This window comes from Macrobrachium nipponense, chromosome 6 (genome assembly GCF_015104395.2).
Source record: "Macrobrachium nipponense isolate FS-2020 chromosome 6, ASM1510439v2, whole genome shotgun sequence".
NCBI lineage: Eukaryota > Metazoa > Arthropoda > Malacostraca > Decapoda > Palaemonidae > Macrobrachium > Macrobrachium nipponense.
Window position 1 is genome coordinate 68,179,397 of NC_061108.1, and position 20,538 is coordinate 68,199,934.

At 44.9% G+C, this 20,538-nt stretch overlaps 1 protein-coding gene across 1 annotated transcript in view; it reads left to right on the forward strand.

The window, feature by feature from the left end:
- Positions 1-20,538, forward strand: part of LOC135216872 (uncharacterized) — a gene marked incomplete at its 3' end in the record, with an annotated part of 42,996 nt that overhangs the window by 17,355 nt on the left and 5,103 nt on the right. The window contains 2 exon segments of the mRNA XM_064252387.1: positions 2,699-2,973; positions 11,994-12,081. Coding sequence (XP_064108457.1) covers positions 2,699-2,973; positions 11,994-12,081 — 363 coding nt within the window.

Sequence of the window (20,538 nt, forward strand, 5' to 3'; positions counted from 1 at the left end):
GGCTAAGCAGACTCCAAGGCAGTAGCCGCGAAGTCTTCAGCCTAATAAGGTAGGAACCAAGGTTTATTAATACCTACAACATATGTTGTTTACCTGTCTATTTCAGTAGTTAGCTGTCTCTTACCCACCACCAATGGGTGCTAATCAGCTAAGTATATATCTGGCAGGGAAGTTGAATGTATAAAAAATGGATAGTTGTCAATGTTACGAATAATAAAGTTTTTTTTAATTTTACATACTTACCTGACAGATATATACGATTAATGGCCCACCCAGCCTCCCCGGAGGAGACAGGTGGAAGAGAAGAATTCTGATTAGAAAACGGGAATGGTTCCTAGTCCTGCCACCCAGGGCAGGGCGGTAGATCACCTGACCTACCGGTAGCGTGTGCCGCGAAATTTGAAATTCTGTCGGAGACGACGGAGTCTATAGCTAAGTATATATCTGTCAGGTAAGTATGTATAAAACTTTATTGTAACATGACAATATCATGTTAACAGATGCCACGACTATTAGAGCTACCATGATGTAACATGGTATTCCCACTCCCTCTTGCACTTATCAGTCTCTAAATGCTAGTTGAAACAATAGACTTTTACAGGTCTCCTCGTCATCTTATTTCATAATCAGGCAGTTGCATAGGTTTCCTACTACAGCCAGGAAGCCGTATGCTAGCGCCCCTTCCTGACCTGTGTCCCACAGAACTCCAGGTTCACCCTTCCATTTGTATAGAAAAATTAGATCATCTCTCAAAAAATGTCATGGATGTTGCAGGATATAAGGCTCTGGACTGCCACCTATATTCAGACTTGCGGGTGGTACTAATCTTGAAATAAAGTTATTGGTTGCCCTTTCTGGAGACATCCCCTCTGTATTTCCCATTACCTTCTGTGGTAGCTCTTGAAGTTCAAGTCAATGTCCCCTAGGGGCTTGTTCCATATGAATAGGGTTTGTCTTATGACTATATAATAATATAATAATAACAATAGAAGCTACATGATTTGTTTTGTGTGCAAGGAACTTGGAGTGGTTCTGACCGGAATGTGAGTTAAGGTTGGTGATGGTAAGGGGATCTATAGAGGAGTTAAGTGGCAGCCTCAATAGGTTTTTAGAATGCTGTTTGTAATTCCCAAAGCTGTAGGAGGTTAGAGACCCATCATTAACATCAGTCCTTTAAAGCATTTCCTGCATTTTATGCCATTCTGGATGGAGGTGTTAGCATCTGTGCATTGCTTAATTTGAAAAGAAATTTTTAGCTCTTTGGAACTGGAAGAGACTCTTTGAAGTTCCCATCTACTAGTCTTCATTTGTTTGGCAAGAAATGGTCCTCAAGTTCAAGGCTCTCCGTGTTCGAATGGCAAAAGTCTCATGAGTTTTGCATTATGGCCTCGGTTGCTATTTTGGCTTACATGAAAGGCATCAGTTTATTGAACTTTTTTCGATTGGCTTATCATGGCATCTACCTCTGCAAAACTTAGGAAACACAAGTTAGATGATCAACCTGTGCTGGCACATGGGTTTAGCCATCAGCGAAGACAAGTTGGACCCAACACAAACAAGTGAAGCTGTTTTTCTGGCAGAGGTCCTGAGGTTTGCAGTACCTTGTTAATTCTATATTGAGAGAGCATGGACACTTCAAGTACTCTTGAAGGAGTATACCTGCCTGAAAAGTTATGACAAAGGTGCTAGACTTAAATTCCATAGAAAAACTAGATCCACTTCCCATTTTTGGCAACAGTGGCCTGCCACAAAAAATCAACTAGACAACTTTCCAATCTGTCCTATGCAAGAGTTCATGTAGACTTAAGTCCGCCCTTATGTTCAGTTATGCCTGCGCCGTTATAACTGCACGGTCGACCTGTGTAGTTATAACTGAACGTTAGTGTGGACAATCTGCACAGTTTTCCTGGCCTGCATAGGCAGTGGTGGAATTAAGGGGGTGGCACTTGGTCACGCGCCATCCATGGATAGATTAATGTGTAAATCTCAAGGCTATAATTAAATTTTGATGTGTACCCATTGCACACAAGTAAAATATTGATAGAAACACTGAAAACAAAATTATATAATTTTTTTTTTATATATTCAATGCTTATATTTGCCAAAGAAACTTCACGTGCTACTCCTTTGTAAGCTGCAGGTGTTGGAAACAATGTTACAATCTTCAGATTCATAATTTCTCTCTCTCTCTCTCTCTCTCTCTCTCTCTCTCTCTCTCTCTCTCTCTCTCTCTCTCTCTCTCTCTCTCTCACGAATAGAAACGACTAGTTGTTAAACAACTAACATGGTTTCAGACAAAACATACCCTGCCTATCAAACCTCTTGGAGTTTTTCATAACATGCATGGTATTTACAACAGTAGTAGGCAGTCGATATACTCTACTTAGATTTCCAAAAGGCCTTTGACAAAGTTCTACACAAGAAACTAATGACAAAAGTTAGAGCTTTAGGAATTGTAGGTAAAATAGCAGACTGGATCTTAAGCTGCCATGCGAGTTGAAACTGTGAACCACAATAGCTATGTAATTCTTGCTAAGTAGTACTTATATATATAAAACTATTTTATCATAAAAATGTTCTTTTAAAAGGCAAAGCATGTTTGAATGTAGCAGGAAAGGTTTTCAGACAATTGCTTATTTATGTTTATTTCAAAAGGTTGTATTTCTAGATTTTGATGATAAGCAATTTATTTTTGTAGAAAGCAAGAAATGGAAGTGCAGCTTGACAGCAGCTCACATTGAAAAAGAATATGCTGATGGTGAGGATGACTCATCTGCAGCCCTCAGGCAAGACTATGGGATATTTGCTGAGTTCCTTAATGATGTGGAAGACAGGAGTTCCCCTAAATTTGTAAAGGAAGTTCCACCTTTCAAAAATATGAATACCTGTGTATCTTCAAAGGTAATTGAAGATACAAATTGGCCTACAAAGTCTGATTTTTACAATGACAGTGCAGATATCGGCAAAAAACAGGTAAGGCTAGAGTATTCTCTTGGGACATTCTGGATAAAATATTAATAATCATTTTTTATTGCTGAAGATATTTGTTTCAATATAATTATTGATATTATTATAATAAAGCCACATTTATTTGTATGGTTTTCTTTGTTTTCACTTTTAATGAGTTTAACGAATTTGTCAACACAAAGGGATTTTGACGAAGGAAAAATCTATTTCTGGGTGATTGGCTCGTGTCGCCCTATGAAAGGATCCTTAATATCATTCTTTCTAGGTAAAATTAATCTAAAATTACCAGAGAAAAACAAAATTAAGAAAATGTCAGTAAAACTGACTCGCTCACTCTTAAAAAGAAGTGTCGGTATGGTAATAGGGGCGAGTGGGAACACTACCACGAGACATTCACCAATTAGAACTTCCAATCAGAATCCCCACAAGAGAGAGCTGATACCAACGGGCGATGCGGCCGCCACTACTACTACTAGAGGACGCCACGGACAGCAGCGCCCCTAGCGAACATCCTTAATCTAAAAACATCTTGTCCTGCATGGGGGGGTAAACAATACAGGGTGGGTTTCATAGGGCGACACGAGCCAATCACCCAGAAATAGATTTTTCCTTCGTCAAAATCCCTTTTCTGGGCTCAGCTCGTGTCGGCCTATGAAAGAGTACCAGAGAAACAGACAAGATGGGAAAAAAGGGACAAATGAAAAGCAGTTGTAAAATGAGGGATATAATATAAGTAAATCAATTACAGCATATAAACTAAGTACTTAAGCCTAACTTATTCTAAACAGTAACATAAAGAAAGTTAGTAATGTAAAGTACTTAAAAATTACAGTAAACATAGTAAATTATAATAATGCAGTGTAATATTAACAAAATAGATTTACTTAGATAAATTATTTACAAAATATACAAACACATTGTGTCCTACCCTAGCATAAAAAATAAGGGAAGGTAGGTACACTGAAGTACATTATCAGTACAAAGTGTGGATGTCCCTAGCAAAAAAAAAAATAAGGGACAATCCACTAGTATGATTTCAGCGGCTAAGGCTAGGATATCCGAGTAGCATGGCGATAGGGTGAGGCATGTTGGATGAGGTAGGTAGAAAGGAGACCTGGATCTGTACTACGACTACTATACAGTATCAGGAGAAACAATATTTCCCGCTGCTACTGCTGAAATTTTTAAAAGATTCCAAGGACTTTAGATAATGACGTTTAAAGACTGTCGGAGATTTCCATCCAGTAACTTTTAAGATCCTCAAAGTTCATATGTTGAAAAGTAATTAATTGAGGTGGCTACTCCCCTGATGTCATGTGCTTTTGGAATGAATCAGGATTGGCTTGTTTAATGAAGTAAAGGATTTGTTGTCTAATACCTTTTACTGACAAAGTACCACCTTTTTCTCTCATGAAGAGAGAACCTGAGGATCTTGAGGATGTACGAGATAGAAAGGCTCTTAAAGTTGATACTGGGCAGAGAGAAGGGTCTTGGGGAAGTGGGATGACTTTCCAAGGGGCCCACCTTGCAAGAGGGTCCTCATTTTTAGCCAAAAAACTACGATCCGGAGCAAGCAGAACTTCTCCTGAGGGGAGGAATTCCACATGACCCGCATCTCTGGATAGAGCCGACAGTTCTGAAATTCTAGCTCCTGAAGCTAGGCTTAATAAGAATAATGTCTTTCTAAGAAGCATTATGAATGTACAAGACGAGTTGTCAGTATCTGAAGCTAGTTTGAGGACATCATTTAAGAACCATGAAACTGCAGTAGGCCTTGAGAGGTCTAAGTCTAGCACAGGCTTTAGGAATAGACGTGAAATAAGATTCAGTCAGATCTATCTGAAAACCTAACTGAAAGATCTTCTTCAAAGCCGATTTATGAGTAGTAATAGTGCTAGCTGACTAAACCTTTTTCGAAACAAGGATATGAAGAAGGATATAGCTAGATTAACTGTCATGGTTGTAGTGTTGATTCTTTCAGGAAGGATGCTAATTTTTTTAACAGCTGAGTCATATTGTCTAATAGTTGACTCTCTCTTATCTGATTCTAGGAATGAGAATATTTTGTGGATCAATATTAGCATCTTTATTAGCCGCAAACTCATGAAGTCCATAAAGTTAGGGTCTGAAGAATTCCTGAGGAAGCGAACACAGTCCTCATTTGTACTGATTGTAACAGCTTGGGATTGGGAATCCGTTGAGGTCGGAGACCCAATTCCAGAAGAAGAGGATACCAGTTGCTCTTGGCGGGCCAGTCCGGTGCAATCAGAGCTACTATTCCCTTGAAAGTCCTCAGCTTGCTTAGACTTTCAAGAGAAGATTCACTGGAGGAAAAACATAAATTTTTTTCTCCACTGATCCCAATCTAACAGACAGGGCGTCCGTGGCATAAGCCAGAGGGTCCAGGTTGGGGGCCACATAGCAAGGGAGCTTGTGGTTCGCTTGTGAGGCGAAGAGATCTACTTGGAGACCTGGGCACTCCGGCATATCCACTGGAATGACCCGTCGTCTAGGGACCATTCTGATTCCAGAGGAACTGACCGGGACAAAGCGTCTGCTATCACAATTTCTTTACCCCGCCAGGTGAGTGGCGGACAGATGCCATTTGTGTTTGTTTGCTAGGGCAAAGATGGCTATCATGACATGGTTCACATGCTTGGATTTGGACCCTCCCCTGTGATGCAATGAACTACCACTGCACTGTCCAAAAACTAGCCTTAGATGAGACTTTTTCGGGGGAAGCAGTCTCTTCAAGGTAAGAAAAATACTGCCATTGCTTCCAGAACATGTGGAGCTGGCGAAATTGAACTGACCAAGTCCCCTGAACCTGTTTGAACTGAGAATATCCCCCCCCCACACCCGGACAGGGAGGCATCCGTGTGAATGGTTAACGCTGGAAGGGGATATTGAAGGGGTACCCGCTTGGCTAAGTTCTTTACTTTTGACCATGGACGGAGTTGATTGCGAAGGATCTGTGGAATTACTGAACAACTTGTCTCGAGATTTGGTGTTTGCTCTCGATCGCCAACTCGATTTATATCTTTTAGCCTTGCTTTCAGGAGGATATCTGTTACCGAAGCAAACTGAAGGGACCCTAGGATTCTTTTCCTGGTTTCTCCTTGATGTTTGTTTGCATTTGAGAAATTGCCTGACAGATTTTGCTATTTCCTTCCGTTTGGCCACTGGAATTGACAGATTGTGGGAAGACAAATCCCATTGGATTCCCAGCCACTGAAAACGAGACTCCGGGGTAAGTCTGGATTTCGTTTTGTTTATCTGGAACCCCAGATGTTCCAGAAAGTGAACTACCTTTTTGGTAGCTTTGAGACATTCCTCGACAGTTGGTGCCCAGATCAACCAATCGTCGAGGTATGCTGCTACCATGATTCCCTGAGTTCTCAATTGCTGCACAACCACTTCTGCTATTTTTGTGAATACCCTGGGGGCTACATTCAGACCGAAGGGCATCACTTTGAATGAGAATGTCTTGATTTCCTAGCCTGAATCCTAGGAATGGGCGGAAGTGTCTGGCTATAGGGATATGATAGTATGCGTCTGTAAGATCGATGGAGCATGTGACGGCTCCACGCGGAAGTAAGGTCCTTACTTGCGAGAGGGTAAGCATCTTGAACTTGTCGCAACGAATGAAAGAGTTTAGCTTTGACAAGTCTAAGATTACCCTTCTTTTGTTGAGCCTTTCTTTGGCACGCTGAATAAGCGACCTTGAAATTTTAGATGCTTGACTCTCGCAATAGCTCCTTTCTGAAGGAGTTCCTCCGCATAACCTGTCAATTCCTTTGATGGTATTTGGCGGAATGATTTGATTGGAGGAGGATCTTTGATCCAAACTCCAACCCAATCCTTTGGACACTATGCTCTGTGCCCAATTGCTGAACCCCCACCTGTGACGGAAGAGGAACAGCCTCCCTCCTACCTGGGGAGCCTCATTGTTGATGGGTCGGGTTTGACCACCACCGCCCTCCTCTGAACTGCTGCTCCTTGTCGCCCCTTCCTGCGCCACGCTGGCGAAAGTAGCCTCTCGCCCTACCTCTCGATTGCTTGTTAAAGGGAGGGGTAGCCCTGACCTTCATACGTAGGGTTGAAGGCCGGCGAGAGTGCGTAGGAGGTCGAAGGTTGAGATTGAGGAGACAGCAGGAGGATGGGCTGGTTCTGTTTAGAACTAGCAGGTTGTCCCTGTTGGGTAACCGGGACGGCCTGAACAAATTGCTGCTGTTGCTGGTGTTTTCTGGTAAGGCTGGAACCTTTTACCAGACTTCTTTGGTTTTCTTACCAGCAGTGGGGACGGATTCTTGCTTCCTCTTGGATGAAATACCCCACCTAGCTCTAAGGCTCTGGTTGAGCCTAGCAGCCTCGTGGTGTACTTCATTTACAGCGGACTCTGGGAAGAGATCCGCTCCCCACATGCTAGAAGCCAGGAGTCTATTAGGCTCGTGCCTAATAGTGCACTCCTGCAGAACGTGCTTTCGGCAATTCTCCTAGCTTGGAAGAAGTCGAAAGCATCCGTCTGAACCGTCTGAAGCTGGGATTTGGCCAAGATCTTAAACAGAGGTTCCGTAGCATACGAGAGAGCAGCCATCTCCGTTATGATCAGTGAATTGAGGGGACCTGCCAAACCTAGTTCGCGCGTCGAACTCCGCCTGAATCAAGGAATCAGGCAGCCTTGGAAGCTTCTCGCCGAACTGGTCCATGGCGCAGTCCGGTTTGAGCTTGCCAAGCGTGAACGTGGCTGGCAAGTTCTCCCACAATTCTCCAAAAGCTGGGAAGAGCTGGAGAAGTAGACTCCGCCTCCCTTAGCTGTGGCATGGGCTCATCCTTGAGGACTGCCTGAAGAGTCCTCTCTACTATTTTTGTAGCGAACGGAAGAGAAGCCTCCTCTTCCGTCGCAAAAATAGTGAAAGGACTCTTATAGGCCTGGAGCTTGGTGTTTGTGGGCACTCCCAGTCCTCAAGGCAGTGAACCCATTCCGTTGGGCATGATCCCTACTGTAGAGAACATCCTCCTAGAGATCTTGTCTTCCCTAGTAAGAGCCGCTACGGTCAGCCTAGCATAGCCGATGAAAGGCTGCGTCAAACCCGGACGATAAAACTCGAAGTCCCTCAATCCTTCGAGTTCCACACTCCGGGATAGAGATCATACCATCCTTAAATGGAGCGTAAGCGGCTACTCTCCATGGGTTCTCCATAGAGAAAGCTGGCAGAGAGTCGTATGGCGGGAGCTGGAAAATACCAGCACTTGGCACTGGGGAGACTGGAAGGGGGACCTGAGAGAGCCCAGCTACTCGGTCCTCATTCTCTCTAACTCTGTGCGAACATCTGCTCAAATTTCGTCCCCAGGGCGGAGACTTGCGAGCCGACCATCTCGCCCACCTGTTGCATCACACTGCTGAGAAAGCAGTGGGATCAAAGGTGCTGGGTCCCGCTCCTCCCACCGGCGTTACCGGAGTGGATGCGGTGGAGGCCGGAGAAGGCATTCTGGCTCGCGGGAAGCGCGAGCCTTCTCCTTAGAAGCCTTGCTTCTAGAGCTCTTCGAGTAAGAAGAGCTCGGCTTGGCCTTCACCGCGTCAGCGTAAGAAGTCGAAGACTTCTTAGCCGAAGAAGACGAAGATGACTTTCTTAGAAGTCGTTCTTAGTTAGGGTCTTCGGTTCTCTCTGTCCCTTCACCTTTGGGGGTACGAGAGAGCGGAGAGAGAGGCGGGTAGGGATCTCGATCCCACAAAGCCTTGGAAAGAAGCGCTTGAAGAAGGGACAGAAGATCCAGGAGCGCCCAAGGTAAAGACCTTCGGGCGGGCCCGACACACCTACCTCAACCAACAAATCCTCTGCCCCTACCGCCATAGGCTCGATGTTGAGGTCCAGGGTAGCGACGTCCGGAGACCGGACTCCTGTGTGGCTACGACCCCGAAAGATTGCTGCATATCTTGCTGGATGGAGGCTATGAGAGGGCTGCGGACAAGGGGTCAACATACCTGTTGACTTGCCCGCGGGGAAGATCTGGACGGCCAGCTTCTTGTCAAGGATGTAAGGCTGGCCTTTGGCGGCGTTCTTCCCGAAGCCGCCCACCCACGCTTTCAGGGTAGCAAGGGCGACCTCCCTCACACCAGTAGCCTGAAAGAAAAGGTGAGATGAGCTTCTAATGGCGGAACGGGGTTAACAAACTTATGTCTAAGAGTTGTTAGTAAAATGATAAAGAAGCCTATAATCGACTTACCCCCTCCACCAGCTGACTGACTAGGTCGTAGCAGATGGCGCAGGCTTCCGGGTGCCAGACGATCATATCGTTGAATGGCGTGGCACATGGAGCGTGAGACCTGCACTCATCGTGGCCGCAGGGGTCGTACAACGTCGCGTTGCATCCCAGGACCTGACAGTTGGTAGCCTGTAAGTGGGAAGACACATGAGTATCAGGAGAACACTTACAGCCTAACAGTTGCTCCGCTGGTGCCGGAGCGAGAAAGTTAGATTAAACCAGAGCCCCGCCATAATACGTGTGGTAACAAGGTTGGTTGGTTGTCCTAGGCTATTGCTCCGATGGTGGCGGAGACAAGAGATAGAATCCACCAGGTGTGGTGGTAAAAGGAAACCACGACGAATAATGGCGGGGATGGTAAACATATGAATAATAAAATTAAACAAATATCGTAAAATTAGGGTATATCCTTAAAATAACAATAATATCAACCTTTCTCAACCCGTCTACTAGAAGAGTGCCGGGGTAAGAAGCAAGCTCCCTTCCGGTAGCGGGGGAGAGATGTAAGGATATAGTAGGCAAGCAACCGACCACTAGTAGTGACCACCCCGCCCGCTGGCGGAGCCAGTAATCTATAACCAAAGGTGCCCCGGCTGCGACGGAAGGCTCCGTTCGTTATAGAAAGGGAAGGTGGCTGAGCAACTGGGGAAGGGGGGGAAGGTCTCGGCGTAACACGGGGCGAGAGAGAGAGGGGGGGGGTTGGCTACTCCTCTCCGTCTCAACAACTACCCGCTCGGAGACTCGGTACCCTATGAGTGGTCGCCCTATACCCCCCGCTGGGAGGAACCCCTGGCCACCTCAGAGAGAGAGGGAGGAAGGCAACTGAGGTTGTCATGACAACCAAGGGGTCCCCCAGCGCCTCCCTATACCTGGTAGGGAGGGAAGGGGAAGGGGAAGGTGCGATGGAACACGTGACCGCAAGTGGCCTAAGCCGCGAGCAACAACAAACCGTGGGAGGGCACCATGAACCAGGCTGTACCAATACATGGGACATGCACCTAGGCTAGCCTAACACCCTAAATAGAATAAAATTACATCGTAAAGATGGAAAAGACACTTTTAGTAGAAGAAAAAGAAGCCCAGCAGGAGGCAAACTGTTCCGAGGAACAGAAGCCTACTCGGAGCCAGCGATAGCCGATGAAGAGCAAGAGCCGGGATGCTGGGCTGGAACAAATAATAGCCCTAAATACCAAACTAAGAGAAATGGTAAAGGGGCTAATCTAGCTAAAACTCGATGTAAAAAACGATGAACGTAATATAGTAAGCCCATAAGTATAAGAAGTCCCAGTATGGAGGAGGACCGGAATTCTTAACGAGGCAGCATGGCGCCGCCACGAGACAACCGGGAAACCGTATATGACCTATTAGAAGGAAAATACTGGTTCCCGGAAGACAAAAATACAGTAAAACATTACTTATGAGGCACTTAACTTAGCCGTTGCGATGGCAGAACGTTCCATGATGATGGTGATAAAATTTCCCGTAAAAAGCACAAGCACAAAGAGAATGCGTCTGAAAGCTGGCACTAATTATTAAGGATGTTCGCTAGGGGCGCTGCTGTCCGTGGCGTCCTCTAGTAGTAGTAGTGGCGGCCGCATCGCCCGTTGGTATCAGCTCTCTCTTGTGGGGATTCTGATTGGAAGTTCTAATTGGTGAATGTCTCGTGGTAGTGTTCCCACTCGCCCCTATTACCATACCGACACTTCTTTTAAAAGAGTGAGCGAGTCAGTTTTAACTGACATTTTCTTAATTTTGTTTTTCTCTGGTAATTTTAGATTAATTTTACCTAGAAAGAATGATATTAAGGATCCTTTCATAGGCCGACACGAGCTGAGCCCAGAAATAAGATTGTGGTGGGAGATAAGAAATTCCAAATTACCACATGTCACTAGTTTCCCTGCCTCCCAACTAAAGGCAAAATCCTAAGAAAAATTGTTGCAATGTTCCATTTCAACTAAGTGAAATTCTTTTCAAAGTTGAGTCGAGTTTTAGCAAAACTGGGTCAGGAGATTTGCTTATCTTTATTAGTTAAAAGGAAAAATTAATAGAAATTGGTTTATTCAATAGGAACCCATTAATATATAGTAACTTACAATGTTCTGTGAGCACTCCTCAGACACATTCCTAATAGAACACTGTCTGAGAAGGTTTGTGAGCTACTTTGCTACTCTGGAAGTAGTTAAGTCATTCCTTGTACTATCTGGCCTCATTACAAGAAATGTGGAGTTGGGAGGTGGGTGCATTTTGTAAATTGATAGATTTTGATTAAACCTTTTCTGTCTTTTGAATATTCCACTTGTTTTAACATAACCATATATATTTGCAGTATCCTGAGGAGGTATTTTGGTGGAAGTTCTTTTTGTTATTTTGAGGTGAGACTGAACTAGGGATCTTGAAATGGACTGGATTAATGAGGTCATAGATTGAACTTTTCTGCTATGGGCAAATGAAATTAAGTTCTACCCACCAATTAATAACTTACAGTGTAGGAGATTGTATCCCAGAAATAGAATATGATATGCATGGATGAGTGTAAAGGGCCCCTTTTCTCTTCAAGTTTTGATAAAACTTATTCTTGAGCTGCCAGAGGGCCAATTGAGTAAATGTTTATAGATTTACAGGTTAAAATAAAATTGATCAAATGTAGATGAAGATTTAAGTAAGAATAACTGAAAATAGTAGCGTTAACATCTACATTCCATTTAAAAGTACAAAATTTAAAATTTCACTATGCTTCTGAAAACATACCTTATTTTCAGGAACCACATTTTTTGTTGAGTGAAAGAAACCAGAAAGTAGAATATGAAAATTATCTTTTTGAAGACTCAAACATCACATCAAGCCAAGGTAAGTTTATATTATGCTTGTAAACTTTGTAAACAGTAGTATACCTTTCTGTGGAAAGGAATATAATAAAAATTATATGATTTTATGTAATACAGTATATAGAATGAGGGAATTAGTTTAACACGTATGAAACCTATGTAGAAATAATAAAGTATATAGAAGTGCAAAGTTGAAATAAAGGTTGATTTTGGTATGATGTAAAGGGCTGCACCATTGTTCCAAGTGGAACATGCCTTGTGCAGTCTAATATACTTGTAGACCTCCACATGCTCAGTTGAGTGACACTTTTGGCATGTTATAAAAAATGCTTTGCCATGTGGCATTTCAATTTTAATGATTAAAAGTTTTTGATATGTTTCTTTTGAGTAGTGTGATAATACAGTTGCTTCCTGGTTTCAAGTACTTTGGACTTTTAATTTTGTAAGTAAGATTGTTGGCTGTGCAGTTCATGAGAGTTGACCTCCCATCTTTTTCCGAGTGATGATTAATCTTTGTTATCAAGTCTTTATACTTCTGGTTTAATGTTGAGTTGAAATTCTTTCTTGTAAGTTAGTGTATTCTGACCCTTGTAAAGAGAATGGATCCATTTCTGCAGATCAAGTGGATCTTGGATATTTTCATCGAGTGAGTGAATGAAGTGTTAAGTACAGTTCTGTGGTGCTAAGTAATCTTTAGAGAACATGTATAATATTTATATATATTATATATACATATATATTTTCTGGGCTCAGCTCGTGTCGCTGCGCGAAATATCCTTTAATCTATTATTTCTAGGGTAAATGTACTAACACATACCAGAGAATAAATAAAATAAAGAAAAAGGTCAGTATAACTGACTCGCTCACCCTCCAGGAGGGTGTCGGTATGAACACTAGGCGAGTGAGACCACTACCACGAGCCAAATGCCAATAGAAATCTCCCACTACAAAAACCCTCCAAGAGGGGAGCCGACCCACAGAGTGAGCAGCTCGTACTACTACTACTCCATCCCATGCTGCCGACTGCTGCGCCTCTGGTGGCCATCCTTTTCAGTTAGCGCACACGAGTCACACATGATATTTTTCTCTCTGTGTTTTTTGTGCCCTTTCGTTGGATTTATCTATAATGGAGCGTGCAGCTATCGCAGCAGCTAAGTTAAGTACTCAGTATTTATGGTTAGTTGGTTTTTTCCAGCCCTGAGACAGTATTTGCCGTTTTTTAGGTATAAATACGATCTCTGGGTCGGAAGCATGGCAGCATGGTTCTGCCTCGTGGTGGGGGTTCGTTCTTGGTCTCCCCATACCTAGAACATCCCTTTTCTACGTACGCTCTATATTAATTATCCGCTTTTCTTATGGTTCTGTCTACTCAGGTTTGTCATGCATGCATGTCTTTTACCTTATGTAGGCTTCTTCTATCCAGACCCTAGTCCCGGCTCTTAGTATCGGCCTCTGACTAGCTTTGAGTGGTAGACTTGCTTTCGGGTTAGTCGTACACTCCTGGATTTTTTCTCCTGCTATATTGTTTTCTTTCTTTCATTTTTATTTATTTAATGTATTGTTATAGTTAGGTTAGGCGTCTGGCTTAGCCTAGGCCCTGGCTCATTGAGCCTATTCTACCGCTCATCAGTTCGGTTGCTTCCCTATAGCATCTCTCTGATCAGTTGGTTTTGGCCCAGTGGGCCTATATGCTACCGCTTTTCAGTTCAGTTGCTTCCCGATAGCATCTCTCTGATAGTTGGTTTTGTCCTAGCTTAGTTGTCTTATGTTGGTCTTACCGCCTCGTGGTCACTACGTGATCACGAGACAGCCAGACGCCTGCCCAGTCACCCTTCCCCCCCCCTCCCGCTCTTCCATAGAGTCGGGCGGGGGTGGGTCGGTCTGCCCATGCTCGCTCATTCTACCCGAGCCTGCCTCCCTCTCTCCCCCCAGGCGGAGGGGGCTAGGGAGTCGGGACAGACCCAGACTGGACTCGACCGCTCCGGCTTCTCGGTCCGGCCGGGTGGTACGTAGTGGGGGTACTGGTCCTTTCCCCCCCTCCGTTGCTACCTTGTCGCTCCGTGCTAGTTCGAGCCTGTATGTCTTCTCGCCCTTTCCCACCTTACTAGGGCTCCTTTCCTGACCGGAGTCTGGTATCCAGTGGAAAGATGTTAGTCCACCCAGTAGAGTGGACCGGAACATACAGGGGGTCACTGCCTAACCTTACCGTATTGCTGAGTTACTACACTCCGCTACGCACTGGACTTGGTCCGGTTCGTTTGTGTTTTAGGTTTAAGTGTTTTAGATTAACTATAAGTTTATCTTAAGTACCTTAAACCATCCCCCCCTCCCTTACATGTCTTACCGGATCTCTCCGGGATTATAGCCTATTCAGGCGATGCAGGGAGGGGTTATGCCCAAATTTTTTCCGAGCTCCGCATGCAACGGAGTTCTTCTGTCCTTTAGTCTGTAAGTGTTTACTCTTTAAGATACTCATGTGTCTTCCCACTTTACAGGCCACCAACTGTGAGCACCCGGGATGCGCCGCCACACTTCAGGACCCATGTGGACACGAAGTTTGCCGGTCCCATGCTCCATGCGCGACTTTGCACGGGGACATCCAGGTCTGGTACCATGAGACGTGTACCATATGTTACGACCTTGGTGAGCCAGCTTTTGGACGGGGGTAAGTATTCCATCTCCAGTAGCTGCTCTGCTTCTTTTTTAGTGCTTAAGTTTTCATCATTCATTTTAACTTAAGGCATCTAGTTTAAGTTATACTTTAAGTTTTAGTTTTAAGCGATTCTTAAATCTTAAATCAATCTACGCCCTCTCTTCCAGGCGCCGGCAGTGAGGGATACCGCACTGGCTACCCTGCGGGCCTGGGTCGGCGGTTTTGGGAAGAACGCCGCCAAGGGTATGCCCTACATCCTGGAGAAACGGTTGGCGGTATTAATCTTCCCCGGAGGCAAGGCGACAGGATACGTGGACCCAGTAGAGGCGGCCCGACTATCGCCTTCATCCAACAACAGCTGGCTGCCTCATTAACTGATCAAGACCAGGATATCTCCACAGACGTCGCGACTCTAGATATTAATGTTGAACCTATGGTAGGTGTAGACGACCTGTTGGTCGGAGGTAGGTACGGTGGACACCAACCCAAGGGTCTCCCTTGGGCGTAACTGTTTTCTTCTACTCCTGCAACCTCTCCATCCTTCCAAGGCTTTACGGGTGATGAATTATATTCTCCTCCTGACGCTTCGGTTAGACCTAAGGTCAAGAGTAAAGCAGTGATGACCTTGACTAAGACGTCATCGTCGTCTAAGAAGACGACCTCAGCTTCATCCTCCTCCCGTAAGTCTCCGGCTGGGATTCCCGGAGCAGACAGGTCTAAAGCTTCTAGCTCCGGCTCTAAGTCTCGAGGAGTAAAATCCTCCAGAGAGAGATCTCGCACTCGGCAGAGTCACCAGTTCCGCTACCCTTGGTTCCGATTCAGAGCCACCCTTCCACCTCCGCAGCAGCTCCGGCTTTGGACTCCAATGCTGGCCTGTTGAAAAACAGGTGGGCGACCTGTTGGGTTCCCTAAAGAGTAGCATGGAACAAATGATCTCTCGTTTGTCGGATAGGATTACTTCCAAGACTCCATTATAGCCGGGCTAAGAGAAAGCTCCTCTAGCCTCTCCTCCACTTTCCAATACAAGTGGAACTCAGCTTCCTCCCTATGACTCGCTACCTCCGTTCTCTATGAATAACCCATGGAGAGTAGCGTCATACGCCCCCTTCCAGGACGGTTTCATCTCTATACCGGAAATTTGGGACTCGAAGAATAGAGGACTTCGAGTTCTACCCGGAAGACCTCCAGCCTCCGTTCATAGGCTACGCAAGGCTCACACCTTCAGCCATGGTTCGGACGATAGGGTACCAAAGGAGACAGTCCTCTATTCACGAGACCAGGCTCAAAAGAAATGGCTCAGGTGTTTAGAGGACATGGATTGTTCTAATACCAAGATACAACCTTTTAAGAGTCCCTTTACCATTTTCACAATGGATGAAAGTACCCCGCTCCCGTTCCTGACCAAGATCGCGAGGTCGACCATCCCAGCGGCCCAGAAGGGGGGAAACCCATACCTCAGTTGAAGGAAGCAGATCCCACTTCTACCGTACTCCCCTCAGTTTGGAGAATTGTGGGAAGACTTGCCGAACACCTTCTCAGCTGGCAAACTCAAACCGGACTGTGCTATGGAGCAGTTTGGTGAAAGCTACCCAGGCTTCCAGATAGCCTTATTCAGGCTGAATTATTTGACGCGAAATCGCGACTAGCCAGATCAATTAACTCTATGGCTATGTCCGAGGTAGCAACCATGGCCTATGGATCAGAACCGATTTTTAAGCTCATGACCAAAGCCCTGACTCAAACGGTACAGTCAGATATGTTTGAGTTTGCCACTGCTAGAACGAATTGTAGGAAGCGGTCCTACAAGATGCAACCATTTAAGTCATGAGCCAAATCGGTTACTCTCGTCTAACATCTTGGGGAGCAGACTCGTCCAAAGCTATGGTAAAAGGAAGTCCAGTCAGAGGCTACGAGGTTGAACCAGAGCCTTAAGGACCGTTGGGGCCTTACGGCTAAGAGGAGGCAAGACCTAACACCTAAAGGTAAGGGACAGAGGAAACCCAGGCGTTTCCATCCTTACCAGAAAAAGCAACCACGCTTTCCTCAGCAAGTTCCAGCGGTACCATTAGTGCAGGCAGCCCAACCTTCCACTTCTAAAGGTCAATCACAGCCAATTTATGTGATATCCCCTCAGCCTCAGCCCTCCACCTCTTACGCCATCTCTCCAGCTTACAATCAAGCCTTCGAGAGTCAAGCTTCACAGAAGTATGACCGCTCGGGTAAGTAAGGGAGGCAGAGGTAAGCGTTCCTTTCGTGGGAGAGGATCGGGAGGCCCCTTTAATAGGGGAAAGCACTTCAGAGGAGGCCGAGGCGGTTACCAGAACCAATGAAGAACTTCAGGTAGGAGGGAGGCTGTTTCACTTTCGCCACCGGTGGAACTTCAGCCGAATGGGCTCAGAGCATAAGTGTCAAAAGGTCTGGGTTGGAGCTGGGTTGACGAACCCACCTCCAGCCAGACCTTTCCGTCAACTTCCATTCCAAAGAATTGACAGAGTACGCAGAGGACCTCCTTCAGAAAGGAGCTATAGCGAGAGTCAAGAGATTAAAATTTCAAGGTCGCTTGTTCAGCGTGCCAAAGAAAGGCTCACAAAAAAGAAGGGTAATCTTAGACTTGTCCCGCTTAACTTAGCCATCCGCTGCGACAAGTTCAAGATGCTCACGATCTCACAGGTGCGGACCTTACTTCCCCGTGGGGCCGTCACCACCTCTATCGATCTTACAGACGCTTACTATCATATCCCTATTGCAAGACACTTCCGTCCGTATCTGGGTTTCAAGATAGGAGACCAGACATTCTCCTTCAAGGTAGTTCCCTTCGGACTCAACGTTGCACCAGAGTGTTCACGAAGCTAGCGGAAGTGGTAGTGCAACAACTCAGGACACAAGGGATTATGGTAGTAGCGTATCTCGACGATTGGTTGATCTGGGCTCCAACAGTCGAGGAATGCAACAGAGCTACACTGAAAGTGATTCAGTTCCTGGAAATATCTAGGCTTCAAAATAAACAGGACCAAATCAAGACTCACTCCAGAGTCAAACTTTCAGTGGCTGGGCATTCAATGGAATCTATCCTCCCACACTCTGTCGATCCCATCAGCCAAAAGGAAAGAAATAGTGAAGTCAGTCAACAAGCAATTTCTAAGTCACAACTAGCGTCAAGGAGAGCTCAGGAAAGGATCCTGGGTTCTCTCCAGTTTGCATCAGTGACGAACGTCTTAATGAAAGACCAAACTGAAAGACCTTACCAGAAATCTGGCGCTCGCGGGGCAAATGTTCAGGTCCAGGACAGACTATCCCCTCAGTCCCTCTGATTCTAAAAAAAGAATCGACTTCGGCCGTGGGCGAAAGTCAAGAATTTGTCAGTGTCAGTACCCCTTCAGTTCCCTCCACCAGGGATCACCATCCACACAGACGCGTCCTTAAGCGGTGTGTGAGGGTATTCCGCAGGCACAAGGTCCAAGGGACTTGGTCACCTCAGTTCCGTCAGTTCCATATAAACGTACTGGAGGCAATGGCAGTGTTCTTGACTCTAAAAAGGTTGCGCACCCACCAAAGTACTCTCCCACATAAAGCTAGTCCTGGACAGCGCAGTGGTAGTACATTGTATAAACAGAGCAGGCTCCAAGTCACGTCATCTAAATCATGTCATGGTAGCCATCTTCTCCCTGGCAGACAAGTTCAGTTGGCATCTTTCCTCCACTCACATAGCTGGAGTGAGAAACGTCATAGCAGACGCCCTATCCCGATCAGTGCCCCTAGTCGGAATGGTCACTGGACAACAGTTCGTTCCAATGGATCCTTCAAAGAGTTCCAGGGCTACAGGTGGATCTCTTCGGCATCTCAAGCGAACCACAAACTACCAGTGTTATGTAGCCCCCAACCTGGACCTCTGGCCTATGCCACGGACGCCCTGGCTCTAGACTGGAACAACTGGAAGAAGGATTTATGTTCCCTCCCCCCAGTGAATCTTCTCATGAAAGTATTAAACAAACTCAGGACATTCAAGGGTCAAGTGGCTCTAGTAGCCCCAGACTGGCGGCCGAAGAGCAACTGGTATCCTCTAATTCTGGAGCTGGGCCTTCGTCCTCTTCGGATCCCCAATCCCAGGCTCTCCCAGTCAGTACAAACGAAGACTGTGTTCGCTTCCTCAGGGATTCTCAAAACCCTAACTTTATGGATTTCATGAAGTTTGTGGCAAAAAGAGATGCGAATATTGACCCTCAGAATATTCTCTTCTTGGAATCCGATAAAAGGGATTCAACTTTGAGACAGTATGATGCTGCTGTCAAAAAAGTTAGCAATCTTCCTGAGAGAATCAGATATTAGAATCATGACAGTTAATTCAGCATATCCTTTTTCAGATCCTTATTTGAAAAAGGTTTAGCAGCTAGCACGATTACGACAAACAAGTCAGCCTTGAAAAAGATATTTCAATTTGGATTCAACATAGACTTGACGGATTCCTACTTTTCGTCTATTCCTAAGGCATTGTGCTAGACTTAGGCCTTCTGTAAGGCCTTCGTCAGTTTCATGGTTCTTAAACGATGTTCTAAAACTGGCTTCAGAAACCGATAATGACACATGCTCGTTTATAATGCTCTTAAGAAAAACCCTATTTTTATTAAGCTTAGCTTCAGGAGCAAGAATTTCAGAACTGTCGGCTTTATCCAGGGATCCGGATCATATTCAATTCCTTCCCACAGGGGAAGTCCTACTTTCTCCGGAACGTAGCTTCTTAGCAAAGAATGAAGATCCTTTGATGAGGTGGGATCCTTGGAAGGTACTACCCCTTCCACAAGATGTATCCCTGCCCAGTTTCAACCTTACGAGCCTTTCTGTCCAGGACCTCTTCATCTTCATCGGGTCCCCTCTTTAAGAGGGAAAAAGGTGGAAACTTTATCCATTAAAGCCATCAGGCAACAAATCCTGTACTTTATTAAGCAAGCCAATCCTGACTCTTTCCCGAAAGCACATGATGTCAGGGCAGTAGCCACCTCAATTAATTATTTTCAACATATGAACTTCGATGAGTTGAAAAAGTATACCGGATGGAAATCGCCGACAGTGTTCAAACGTCACTACCTTAAGTCCTTGGAGCTCTGAAATTTCCAGCAGTTAGCAGCGGGTAACATAGTTTCCCCTGACTCTAGCTAATCTGTAGTAGAAGATTCAGTCCTCCTTTCTACCTGCCTCACCCAACAGTTTCGTCTATTCCTACCTTGTTCATATTTGCATTCACCTTGTGTCTTAGCTGCTTTTATGATGGTGTAGTGGGTGCCCCTTATGTTTTGCTAGGGACACTCACAGATGATTATAAACATTGATCTCATGGATGTTACCCCCTTATTTTTATGCTAGGGGATACATCGTATTATAATGGTTACGGGTTTTGTATATTAAGTCATATACTTTCCTTTATATATTATCATTGTTGATTAATTTGTTTATCTGATTATATTAATTGCTATTATATTTTTTGATACATGCCTTTACACAGATATCATTTTGATACATGTAAGCCATTTTACCTGTATATATGTAAATTACCTTTTGTTAAGAAACATTATTAGAATTAAGGGTAATTTTAAGCATATTTCCTAATTTTATATCACTGTGTATATGTATCTTTTTAGCAATTATATTCACTTTATATTTATTTTATCTTTTATTTGAGACCTATTCTGTTTTATTTATTACTTTTGTTTACAATCTTGTGCTATTTCTCTGGTACGATTTCGCGCAGCGACACGAGTCTGAGCCCAGAAAAAGGGATTTTGACGTAAGGAAAAAATCTATTTCTGGGCGATTGGCTCGTGTCGCCAGCGA